The sequence below is a fragment of the Zingiber officinale genome, chromosome 9A, assembly GCF_018446385.1.
Source record: "Zingiber officinale cultivar Zhangliang chromosome 9A, Zo_v1.1, whole genome shotgun sequence".
Lineage (NCBI taxonomy): Eukaryota > Viridiplantae > Streptophyta > Magnoliopsida > Zingiberales > Zingiberaceae > Zingiber > Zingiber officinale.
In genome coordinates this window covers 137166044-137178428 of record NC_056002.1, presented here as the reverse complement: position 1 = coordinate 137178428, position 12385 = coordinate 137166044, and the positions used below count along the sequence as shown (strand labels likewise).

General features: G+C 38.4%; 1 protein-coding gene across 1 annotated transcript in view; it reads left to right on the top strand.

Moving 5' to 3' along the window:
* Window positions 1-833, top strand: part of LOC122018590 (protein ENHANCED DISEASE RESISTANCE 2-like) — a 71962-nt gene extending 71129 nt beyond the window's left edge. The window contains exon 23 of the mRNA XM_042575958.1: window positions 281-833. Within this exon, the coding sequence (XP_042431892.1) occupies window positions 281-403 (123 nt within the window). The 3' untranslated portion in view covers window positions 404-833. The remainder of the gene's footprint in view (window positions 1-280) is intronic.
* The last annotated feature ends 11552 nt before the right edge of the window (window positions 834-12385 follow it).

Genomic DNA, 12385 nt, shown 5'->3' with positions numbered 1-12385 from the left:
CAATACTTTAATCTTCCTTTGTTTCAGTGCTGCAGCTAATTATCTTTTTCACCTTCCTACACTTCTTTCTTTTCCTCGTGCCTTTTATTCTTTGCACTTTTTTTTTTTGGCTTCTACCCGGTATTTATGTGGACCTTGTATAAGATGTACCCCCCTGCTGCTGGTTTGTATTTTACCAGCGATTTCAACCACTGATTACTGATTAACTGGTTGGAAATTACTGAGTGCATGTTGATTGTCATGAGATTATCTACAAGTAAATTGCTCTTGGAAATTACAGGCAAATACTTATGATGAGCTACCAGAACGACTTATTGGTGCTGTTCGTGTGTCTCATGTGGAGCTGTCCTCTGCTATCTTACCAGTATTTGAAACTGCAGATGGAGAAAGTGTTGCTTTGTAAAAGAACCTAAATTTGGTGGTATTTTGTCATCTGGGCACCATGTGTTTCCTTTAGTGAAGATACCAATTCTATTCAAGTTAACCACTGTGGTGTTGCATCAGATCTCCAGTAGTGCAACTTGTGCATTTGTTGTCGCTGATGATAGGTGAGTTTTTTTTTTTTCTATGTATTATTCATTACATGTTCATTAATGAAGTGTATTTGTATTCTGTATAAAATTCCTTCGCATGAGCTTCCTGTTTTTTTTTTTTTGGTCTCGAGTCCTTACAGTTGCCACATTTTACATGTTTCAATGTGCATTAAATGGTTTCAATGGTGTTTGTTATTGAGGAATATAATTTATGTAAATGGTTCAAATTGGCACTTGTTCACAGATAATGTATATATGCTAGCTGAAACTCTAATCCATGACTAATTAGGCATTAACTCACCAATGCATTCGCATTTTCTTCTAGCTCGAATGCTCGATAGTTTTTACTCCTAGTTAATATTTTAAAAAATATACTCTTAATTTACCGTTTATCTAAACTTTTGCATATCATTATTATCATTCTGTAGGCAAAATGTGTGCCTTGGTGGAGTTGATAACTGAAGCGTTTATCGCAACTCGATCTTGGGAAATTAGTGTATTTTGTTTTTGTAATGTATATAAAAATGCTAGCTTTTTGGCAAACTTCTTATAAATGGAAGAATTACTAAAAAGAAAAGGGAGGATGAAATAGAAATGCATAAGAATGGTCTATGATTATGACTTTTTTTTAAAAAAATATAAAAATAAAAATTGCTTGTATCTTTCCAACTAAATAATTCAGCCTTAATTTGCACTTAATACTTAGACTGGATTGCTAGAGAAATATGCTACCGAGAGGAATGCCCTAATGACATTTTGCTCCATGGAAAAATTGACAGAAAAAAAAATTAGTATCCCTCAACAAAATGATGTAGTTAAGAGGCAAAATCGTACTCTAAAAAACTATAGTAACAAGTATGGTGATATTTTGTCTCTACCAGGTTCTTTATAAGATGAGGTACTTAAAACTATGGTTATATTCAACAAAGGACCTAGTAAGAAGGTAGCGAAAATTTCATATGAGCTATGGACAAGTAAAATGCCAGCATTAGACATTTACTTGCCTAGAGTTATCTACCTGTGGCTAGGTCCTATATATAAAATGACTCGTGGATCGCTAGCTGCCATTTTATGGAATATTCTAGAAAGTTAAGGAGCTTCAAGTTTTATAAACCTTTAAGTAATTTTTTTTTTTGAGACGAATAATGTGAAATTAATTGAGGATGATGAAAATATTAAAGTTAGAGAAATATCATTTGAGGAGAGTATTAATAATCTTACTATTGTGACTACTGTTACATCAGATAGTGAAAATGATGGTCATTCTATATAGAGTTGAGGCTACATAACCGACAGAGGTTGTGGATTACAATTTTCTCATGTCATCTCCAATGTAAATGGAGGGTACATCAACTCATATAGAGATATTCTCTCTATGATTGAGCATGACTCACAATCAACTCAAGTACAAGTGTCATTAAGGAGATCCATTAGTGAAAAGAGATCTATAATGTCACATGATTACATGATTATGTATATCTCTAAGAACATAAATTTGACATAGGATTGAAAGATGATCCCACATTTCCATGAAGTCAAACAATGCTCTTATATGGAAAAGTGGATTGAAACCGTGAGGGAAGAGATGAAGTCTATGACAGATAATGACATCTGGGAATTTATCAGATTGTGGATATTTAAAATCAAATGATATTCGTGGGGCAATGTCGAAAAATATAAAATTCGCCTTATCGCCAAGAGATTCACTCAAAAGGAGGACATTGATTACAAGGAGACATTCTCATCGATTTCAACGAAGGATTCTTTTATAGTAATCATGATACTTGTAGCTAAAGCTATACCAAATGGGCATTAAGATTGTATTTTTCAATGAAAACATTGAGAAAACTATATACATTCTGTAGCCGAAGAACTTTGAATTGGGAGACTCAAAACACTTAGTATGTAGATTCAATCCATTTATGATCTAAAGTAGACATCTCTTCAATGATACCAAAGATTCGATCAAGTGGCTTCTTCATACAATTTTATGGAAAATCTAGTTGATCTATGTTTGTATATCAAATTCAGTGGAATTAAGTTATTATTCTTATTCATATGTGGACGATTGGCACTACCTTCGCCAATCTGTTCTCACAGCCACCACTTTGTGGGACGTTGGAGCCTAGGCTACCCCTCTTCTAATCTCATCATCGGTCAGCCTTCGATCACTAGCTTTGGCCGCTACCAGCATCATGAGAGGGCTGTCGGCCCTCATCTGTCTTCGACCAGGCATCGTCACACCGATTTCCTTCATCGGAGTTGGATCACGGTTTCCAATGTTGGATCTTAGTGCTAACCAACATTCCGGATGGGTCTCACTTCACCCCAAGCCCTAATATCAAGCCTCCACCGCTAGTTCTCTCTTCATCGGTCTCAATTGCCGCCTACTGTTGGTCATCGTCAAGGAGGGAGCTACCGACATGGAATTAGGGTAAGGAATCCTTGGTTTTGGGTTTGTATAGAGCTAGATTCCAAATTCTATATGGGGATATTTGTGCTAAGAGTGTTGGTTGATCATTGTAACTCTGGCCTGTTTCTGGCGAGAAGCTTTCAGCCACAGCCTCCAAGAAATACTGTTCATCGAAGTATTCTGTTGCTTGTTGACACATTGGAGGTAACCAATCATCTTTAGCAGTTGATTTGAGTGCAGGATCTATTTTGGTGATGATTTGTGTGCATTAGTAATGAAGTGAAATATGAAGCATTGATAGTCGGTCTGCAAGAAACTAAGAATATGAGAGCCACCTGAGTCCTAATCTACTCAAATTCTCAGTTGATAGCTCAACATCTGTCAAGCAACTTTCAGATCAACAATGAGTAGCTAAAGTTGTATGTGGAGGCCTTTGAAAAATTAAAAGCATAATTTCATGAAGTGACCTTATAGAAAATCCCCCGAGCTGAAAACCAGAAGGCCGATAAGTTAGCCAAGCTGGCTAGCTTCTTAGTCCCCTGGGCTCTAGACAAGCCTGTAGAGCAAACATTGTTGATAGCTCACATCGAACGGCAGACCAAGCTAGAATTACAAAACGACTGGAGAGAGCCATTAATTTTGTTTCTTCGGGGAGGAAGTTTACCCGCCGACCTAGAACAAGCGTGTATGATCAGGGAAAGAGCCGATTAATTCACCTTGGTTGGAGATCACTTGTGCAAGAGGACCTTTTCTCGCCCTTTTCTCAATTACTTCTGACCAAATGATGTACAATATGTTTTTCAAGAGGTTCATCAGGGCTCCTGCGGAAGTCAATCGGGAGGTCGATTAATTGCTCGGAAGATTTTATTGTCCGGATATTTTTGGCCCATTTGGCAAGCCAACACAACTCAGATGGTGGCCACTTGTCTATCATATTAAAAGCACCAAAACATTCCGCACGACCGCACAGAACTACTCAAGACCTTAATTGTTTCATGTTCATTCGACCAATGAGGGATGAATATTATAGGGCCTTTTCCAATGGCACTAGCTCATAAAATATTCGTATTGGTGGTGGTTGACTATTTCTCTAAGTGGATGGAAGCTGAGGATCTAGCAAAGATAACTGAGCAAATGATCATCAAGTTTTTATGGTAGAACATTATATGTCAGTACAAAATTCCTTACAAGCTTGTTTTGGACAATGGAAATTCCATGGTTGTAAAATCTGAGAGTGATGTTCAAGTTATGACATCTTGCAGGCTTTCACCTCCATGGCCTATCCTCAAACAATGGTCAAGTGAAAGTCACCAACAGAGAAATCATCAGATGACTCAAAACTAAATTAGACAATGTCGGGGGAAGTTGGGTTGATGAGCTACCTAGTGTGTTGTGTGTTTATCACACTACACCTCGAGAAGCTACAGGTATAACTCCCATTCACCTTGTTTATGGCAGGGAGTGGCCGTTGTTGGCGCAGCGGGACGGTAAGAGGGGAGGGGTGAATTGCCTGTAATAAGAAAATACCCTCCTCATTCTTTCAACTCTAAAATAGCAACAATAATAAAATAAAATAATAGAAATAAAGAAGAGACAAGAAATTAACTTGGTTACAACCTAGGTAGTTGTTAATCCAAGGCAGTTGAAAGGCTCCACTAGAAATGTCTCCTTCACTATAGGCGGAGAAGCCTTTTACACACTGAGAAAGCTCAAACGTTGTTAGGAATTGAATACTGAGTTGAATGATTAATTCCTAGCTCCAGAGACTTTTATATAGCTCATGGAAATCCTATCTTGAGTCTTGAGGGTGCTTTCAATGGGATAAGCGGATAAAACTTTATCCTCTCGCCAACTGCCAAATTGGGCAAGTCAAGGGCGCCCTCAAAGGCATTGAGGGCGCCTCCAAGGCTGTTGAGGGTGCCCGCAATGCCATTGAGGGCGCCTTCAACATGCTGATGTCGGAGGCGCCTCCAGCTGTTTTTCCAGCTTTTCTTCCTCTCCTTTTTAGCTTTTGAAGTTCCGTTAGCTTAGGTAATTGCGGCCAGCCGAAATAGGGCTCACCCAAATCTAACTTCTGGCCTTCTCCTCAAGCAGGATTTTGCCCCGGCTTCTCGTCCCTCGAACGTCGTGCACGTTCTTCTCATCCACCGGTGTACTCTTTCACAGCTCTTTCGTCCTTCGGCCGCATCGAGCCCATTGGCTCTCTTCCCGTGTCATCCTTCTCGCTAGCTGTGTCTTCCGCTCCTAAGCTCCTACACACTTAGACACAAGGATCAAAACCAAATAGGACCTAACCTAACTTGGTTGATCACATCAAAACAACCACGGGGTCCAACAATCTCCCTCTTTTTGATGTGCATCAACCCAAGTTTAAGTTAAGGTAAAAATAGACAAGTAGTAATTTTAAAGAAATTACTAAACTAATATTTTAAGTATAAAGATTGCAATAATATAATTTACAACACTAAGTAAAAAAAAATAAAAATATTAACTCCCCTAAACTTGTACCTATCTCTCCCCCCTTTGATCACATAAAAAAACATGTACAAATGGTCAAGTTTTAAAAACATTTTTCAAGTTAATTGCATTTTTAAAACAATTTTTAAAAAATGAAATTTTCTTTAAAAAATTATAGTTGATAAAACATTTTCAGAATAAATTCTAAGTTAACAAAGAAAGTTTCAAATGATAGCATTAAATTTCTAAGTTAAAAAAACTTTTATAGCATCAAATTTTCAAATGATTGACAAAATTTTAATAGCATTATCTTAATTATGCGCTTATCAGTTTGTCAATTAAATATTCAATTCGATAATCGACTTCCAGGGCGAGGCACTAGACCTTCTTCGTTATTGGATCATCAACAACTTCTAGACAAATCCTTTTAAGGAATTTAACATTTAATTTCTTCTAAAAGCCTTAATTAACAAACAGGTTTAAGCTAGATAAGATTTTGGAACCCAGTATAGGTTCTTTCCTACTGGATTAATCAAAAACTTAGGGGGTACATAATTTCTGGGATATTTTCTAAGTTGTCCCTAATGTTTTCTAACGTACCAGTTTAATTTTTCATACAACTTAAATTTTGATTTTGGAAAGCTATTTGGTTTAAGCATGCATCACTTTTTAGATTTTAAATTTGCATTTTCAATTTATCATTTTCTGTTTCTAAATTATCTAACAGTATTTTTAAATCAGTAATTTCTTTTTCTGATTTTACTAAGTTTTTTGTAAGAACTTTGATAAAATGAAAAGACTGTTTCGAGTTTAGGGTACGTACCTTACTTACCTCTATTTCTGATGCTCCCCCTTCATCGCAACTTTCTTTTGATGATTCTCCCCCTTCATCTATGCTCATCTCTAAGCTGGTTTCTTCTTCAATTTGATGGTTAGTCATCAGTGCTAATCCTGAGAAGGCTTCGACTTATGATTCAGAGGATGACGAATCATCCCATGTGTCCTTCATGGTTTTGTACTTGGAGGAAGTTGGTTTTTTGTTCTTTTCCTTTTTGTTGTTGTTTTTCTTCATTTTTGGGCAGTCATCCTTGACGTGCCCTTCCTTATTACAATTATAGCAACAGACTACCCTTTTGTTGCGTTGATGCTTTTTCGACTGCGATCTAAATTTATTAGTCTTAGGGGGCGTTTGGTTCTCTCCTAGAAATCAAAATGAGAATAGGTATCATAGTATTATGGAATGGGAATGGGTATGAGCTTGGGTATCATTCTTAAAAATGATATTTGGTTAGTTAAATATTTTCAATCGGAATGAACCTAAATTTCCTTTTTTACCCTTACAAGAAAATAAGAGAAAAAATTAGATGGGAGAGAAAGTTGAATGTGAGAGAAACATATGATGAGAGAAAATGATGAAAGGAAAGTGTGTTGGGAAAAAATGAAGAGAGAGAAAGTATGATGAGAGAAAATAAGGAGAGAGTGCATGATAGGAGAGATTGAGAAGAGAAAAAGTATGATGAGAGAGAAAGTGTGCTGAGAGAGAAAGAGTGATGGGAAAAAAATGAAGAGAGAAAGTATTATGAGAGAAAATGAAAGAGTGAGGAGAGAGAAAGTACGATGAGAGAGAAAGTGGATTGAAAAAATGAAGAGAGAGAAAGTGTGATGAGAGAAAATGAGAGACTAAGGAGAGAGAAAGTATGCTGAGGGAGAAAAAGTGTTGGAAAAAATGAAGAGAGAAAAAGTATTATGAGAGAAAATGAAAAGTGAGGAGAGAGAAAGTATGATGAGAGAGAAAGTAGGTTGAGAGAGAAAGAGTGATGTAAAAAAATAAAGAGAGAGAAAGTGTGATGAGAGAAATTGAGAGATTGGGGAGAGAGAAAGTATGATGAGAAAGAAAATGTGATTAGAGAAAATAAAGAGAGAGTGTGTGATGAGAGAGAATGAAGAGAGAGAAAGTGTGATGATAGAAAATGAGGAGAGAGGGTATGCTAAGAGAGATTGAGGAGAGAGAAAGTACGATGAGAGAGAAAGTATGATGAAAAAATAAGGAGAAAGTGTGTAATGTGAGAGAAAGTGTGATGGAAGAGAATGAAGAGAGAGAAAATGAGAGAGAGTGTGTATTATGGGAAAGAATATAGAGAGAAAATGGTAGAGAATGTGTGATGAGAAAGAATGAGGAGAGAGAAAGTATGTTGAGAGAGAAAGTGTGATGATAAAATAAGGAGAGAAAAAATGATGAGAGAGAACAAGGAGAGAGTGTGAAATTAAAAAAAAAATTGAACAAATATACTAAGGGTATTTTTGTCTAAAACTTAATTCACATTCTTATTCCATCAAAATCCAAGGGAGGGGGTGGGTTTTATCCATACCCAAGTTTTTGGATTTATTCCAAAATCTTGATTCCATTCTCATCAACCAAACACAAGGTTTGGGAATGAATCCATTCCCTCATTCCATAACCCATAAACCAAACGCCACCTTAATAAACTTATTGAACTTTCTTACCAATAGCGCCACTTCAGTTTTATCGATTAACGTTTCAGAGTCAGGATCGTCCATCTCGGCTTGTAGGACAACATTAAGATTTGACTTCTCTATTTGTTTAGGTTCTGCAATTCAAGATTCGTGAAGTTCAAATGTAGAAATAAATTTTCTAGCGTACTTACCTTAAAGTCCTTAGAGATGTAGTATGCATCTATTAAGGACGCTCATTCAGACGTTCTCGGGAAGGCGTTGAGCGCATATCAAATTGAATCTCAGTTTGTTACCAATTCTCTGAGATTGTTCAGTTAAGTTATCAGCTCCTTAATTCTTGCTTGGAGTTACGCTACCTTTTCGCCATTGTTCATCCTAAGATTTGTTAGCTGAGTTCGGAGGATGTCCCGTCTTGCTAACTTCGCTTCTGATGTGTCTTCGTGGAGCTCCAAGAATTTTTCCCCGAGGTTTTTGGCGAAGTCGTAGCTTCCGATCCGACTTACCTCCTAGAGCGGCAGAACGCTAAGTAGATGGAACTCTACCTTTTCATTGGCCATGAAATCGGCTTGCTCCTTCTTAGTCCAGTGGTATTCTTCCTTATCTTTTGGGTCTGCAAAATTGTATTTCATTGTTAATAAAATATCGAAATCCATTGTAAAAAATACCTCCATTCAGCGTTTCCATGTAGCAAAGTCTCCGTCGAATTTCGGGGGGTGAATACATGCAACCGGCCATCATTTTTATCTTTGCTGCTTCAGACGACGGTTAGTCCTTTTTATGATGATTTTCCCCCTTCATCTATGCTCATCTCTGAGCTGGTTTCTTCTTCAATTTGATGGTTGGTCATCAGTGCTAATTCTGAGAAGGCTTCGACTTCTGATTCGGAGGATGACGCATCATCCCATGTGGCCTTCATGGTTTTGTACTTGGAGGAAGTTGGTTTTTTGTTCTTTTCCTTTTCGTTGTTCTTTTTCTTCATTTTTGGGCAGTCATCCTTGATGTGCCCTTCCTCGTTGCAATTGTAGCAACGGACTGTTATTTTGTTGCATTGATGCTTTCTTGACCGTGATCTAAATTTATTAGTCTTAATAAACTTATTGAACTTTCTTACCAATAGCGCCGCTTCAGTTTCGTCGATTGACGTTTCAGAGTCGGGATCGTCCATCTCGGCTTGTAGGACAACATTGAAATTTGACTTCTCTATTTGTTTATGTTCTGCAATTCGAGATTTGTGAAGTTCAAATGTAGAAATAAATTTTCTAGCGTACTTAGCTTAAAATCCTTAGAGATGTAGTATGCATCTACTAAGGACGCCCATTTAGACGTTCTCGAGAAGGCGTTGAGCGCATACCGAATCGAATCTCAGTTTGTTACCGATTCTCCGAGATTACTCAGTTGAGTTATCACCTCCTTAATTCTCGCTTGGAGTTGCGCTACCTTTTCACCATTGTTCATCCTAAGATTTGTCAGTTGAGTTCGGAGGATGTCCCGTCTTCCTAACTTCGCTTCTGAGGTGCCTTCGTGGAGCTTCAGGAATTTTTCCCAGAGGTCTTTGGCGAAGTCGTAGCTTCCGATCTGACTTACCTCCTGGAGCGGCAGAACGCTGAGCAGATGGAACTCTACCTTTCCGTTAGCCATAAAATCGGCTTGCTCCTTCTTAGTCCAGTGGTATTCTTCCTTATCTTTTGGGTCTGCAAAACCATATTTCATTGTTAATAAAATTTCGAAATCCATTTTAAAAAAAATACCTCTATTCAACGTTTTCATGTAGCAAAGTCTCCGTCGAATTTCGAGGGGTGAATACTTGCACGGGCCATCGTTTTTATCTTTGCTGCTTCAGACGGCGATTAGTCCTTCTGAGGCTGTTGGGATCTGATACCACTTGTTGGCGCAACGGGGCGGCAAGAGGGGAGGGGTGAATTGCCTGCAATAAGAAAATACCCTCTTTGTTCTTTCAACTTTAAAATAGCAACAATAATAAAATAAAATAATAGAAATAAAGAAGAGGCAAGAAATTAACTTGGTTACAACCTAGGTGGTTGTTAATCCAAGGCAGTTGACAAGCTCCACTAGAAATATCTCCTTCACTGTAGGCGGAGAAGCTTTTTACACACTAAGAAAGCTCAAACGTTATTAGGAATTGAATACTGAGTTGAATGATTAATTCTTAGTTCCAGGGGTCTTTATATAGCTCATGGAAATCCTATCTCGAGTCTTGAGGCCGCCTCCAAAGGGGTTGAGGGAGCCTCCAATGGGATAAACGGATAAAATTTTATCCACTCGCCAACGACCAAATTGGCAGGTCGAGGGTGTTGGTGCGGTTAGCACTAACGATCTAACTCAGGTTTTGATGAATGACAAAGTATGCTAAATTAGTTTTATATGGAGAAGCATCCGAGAGACACAAAGTTGATGGAGGAGCTAGAAGGCAAGGTCAAGGTTGTGAGGGTGAGGACGAGTGCATGAGTGATTGTACTCAGGGGTAAAATCCTAAGTTAGGGTTTACTAGTCGACTAGTATATGTCCCGGTCGACTGGTGGTTGAGAACCAGCAAATCCAAAATGAAATTCCAAGGTTTGTAGTAATAGGGTTACTAGTCGACTAATAGCTTTACCAGTCCACTGGGAGAGAACAAAATACTTCTGTTCGCTCAACTCATGTAGTTTAGTCGACTGATCCATGTTTCGACAGTCGACTGGAATCGAGCTATTAGATTGTAACGGTCGAATTTCATAGAGGTCAGTCAACTGGTAAGTATAGCAGTCGATTGGTGGCGGAAACACGACTTGGGTGTTTCCTCCCAAGCTCTATATAATGAAGTTTGGGGTGACTGGCTTAGGTGATGAATATAGACTTAATTAAAACCTATTAGAGTCTCCAAAGCTCTCAGTGTGATCCTTGTTTGTGATCAAGAGATTGTGGTGAGTTTTCTCCACCGAGAAGAAGGATTGAGTTAGTCAGAGTTCTGGAGACTAATCCACCGACGAATGGGGACTAATCCACCGACGGATTGAGGGATCATCCATCTTACGGACATGTCGTGGAGTAGGAACATCATCTCCGAATCATGTTAAATCAATGTGTTAGCGATTTGATTGTTTTCTTTCTTATTTTAGTATTTAGCTTTTGTATTCATATTAGTTCTGTATTTTTACCGTGCACTAACAAATACTCGGGAAGAAAATGATTCGGGTGACTGTCTATTCACCCCCCCTCCCCCCCCTGTTCTCCTTTTGGAACAACACACACTGTAACTTTTCTAGTTTCGAATTTCTATACTCTCAATGCTGTAAGAGGCTTCTCTGCCTTTCATAAAAGAGATCTTTTTATTGGAGCTTTCACTGTCTTGGATTAGCAACATTCTCGATTGCAAGCTAAGTAAACTCGGAGCCTCTTCTTTATGTAGTTTATGCTTTATTTATAACTAACTAATGTGTATTCATTGTTAAGTTGAAAAACAATAGAAGTTTTAAATTCTTTATCGCAGGACAATTCATCCCCTCTTGCCGGTCACATCGAGACTTACAGTTTCATGCATGATTTATTTTTTATGGGATTGTCGTAATCGATGCCATTTTAAGAATGATATACCTGATATTGATAGAATGTTCCACGAACTACAGACGCATGTCTATCGGTTTGTGGTCCCATCGGGACTGTCTAGTGATTAGTGCATAAGGTACTGCCACCATGAGGTCCAAGGTTCGAATCTCGACATAGCTAAGGTAAATGTCTCCCTTACGCACTAGTCACTATTCCAAAGACTAGTAGCCACTCATGATATACCTTCTCCGTATTGACTCAGGGACGGGTTGGCGGGCGTACTGGAGGCGAGCGTAGTCACCTTTGAATCTCACTCCTAGCCAAAACTAGTTGTCCACACATTATATTCCCAGGTGACCTCAAAGACAATGCCCCCAAGATCTTGCGGGAGCCTCCGCATGGTCGATTGCTCGTTGGAGTTGCTGAGCAGCCAATCATCCACATGGAAGCCACCAGACTCTGGTAGCAGCAACTTATAAAAAACTATAAGAGGTTTCTCCGCCTCTGAAAAGTGTCTGAAAGGAGAAAAACGCTAGTGGATGATCGCTTAAAACATAGCTTTGGACATAACACCCTGAGAGAAAAGGAGGGGGGGAGTTGGACCAGATAAATCTGGTGCTTTCTTTCTTATTATTGTTTAATTTTATTATTCTGCTATGTGTTGGTGCAGGGAGCACCAGCCGATCAAATTTAAGTTTTGATTATGACAAAAGGTTCAAAGTTAAGGTTACTTGTTGTCTAATAAGTGTGAATGAGCTTGCAAAAAAGTTCTAAATGTTCTTAAGAAAAAAGTTTAGTAGATTCTAGGCAGGTGGAAAATCCTAGGGGGAGGTAACCCTAGGTCCCAGTGGGTGGTAACCCTAGGTTATAGAAAGTTCTAACTGCAGTTAGTAAGGTGAAGTCTTGACGGATCGAGCACTTTGGACAAAATCTTAGAGTCGGAGACTCTAGGTGAAAATCCTAG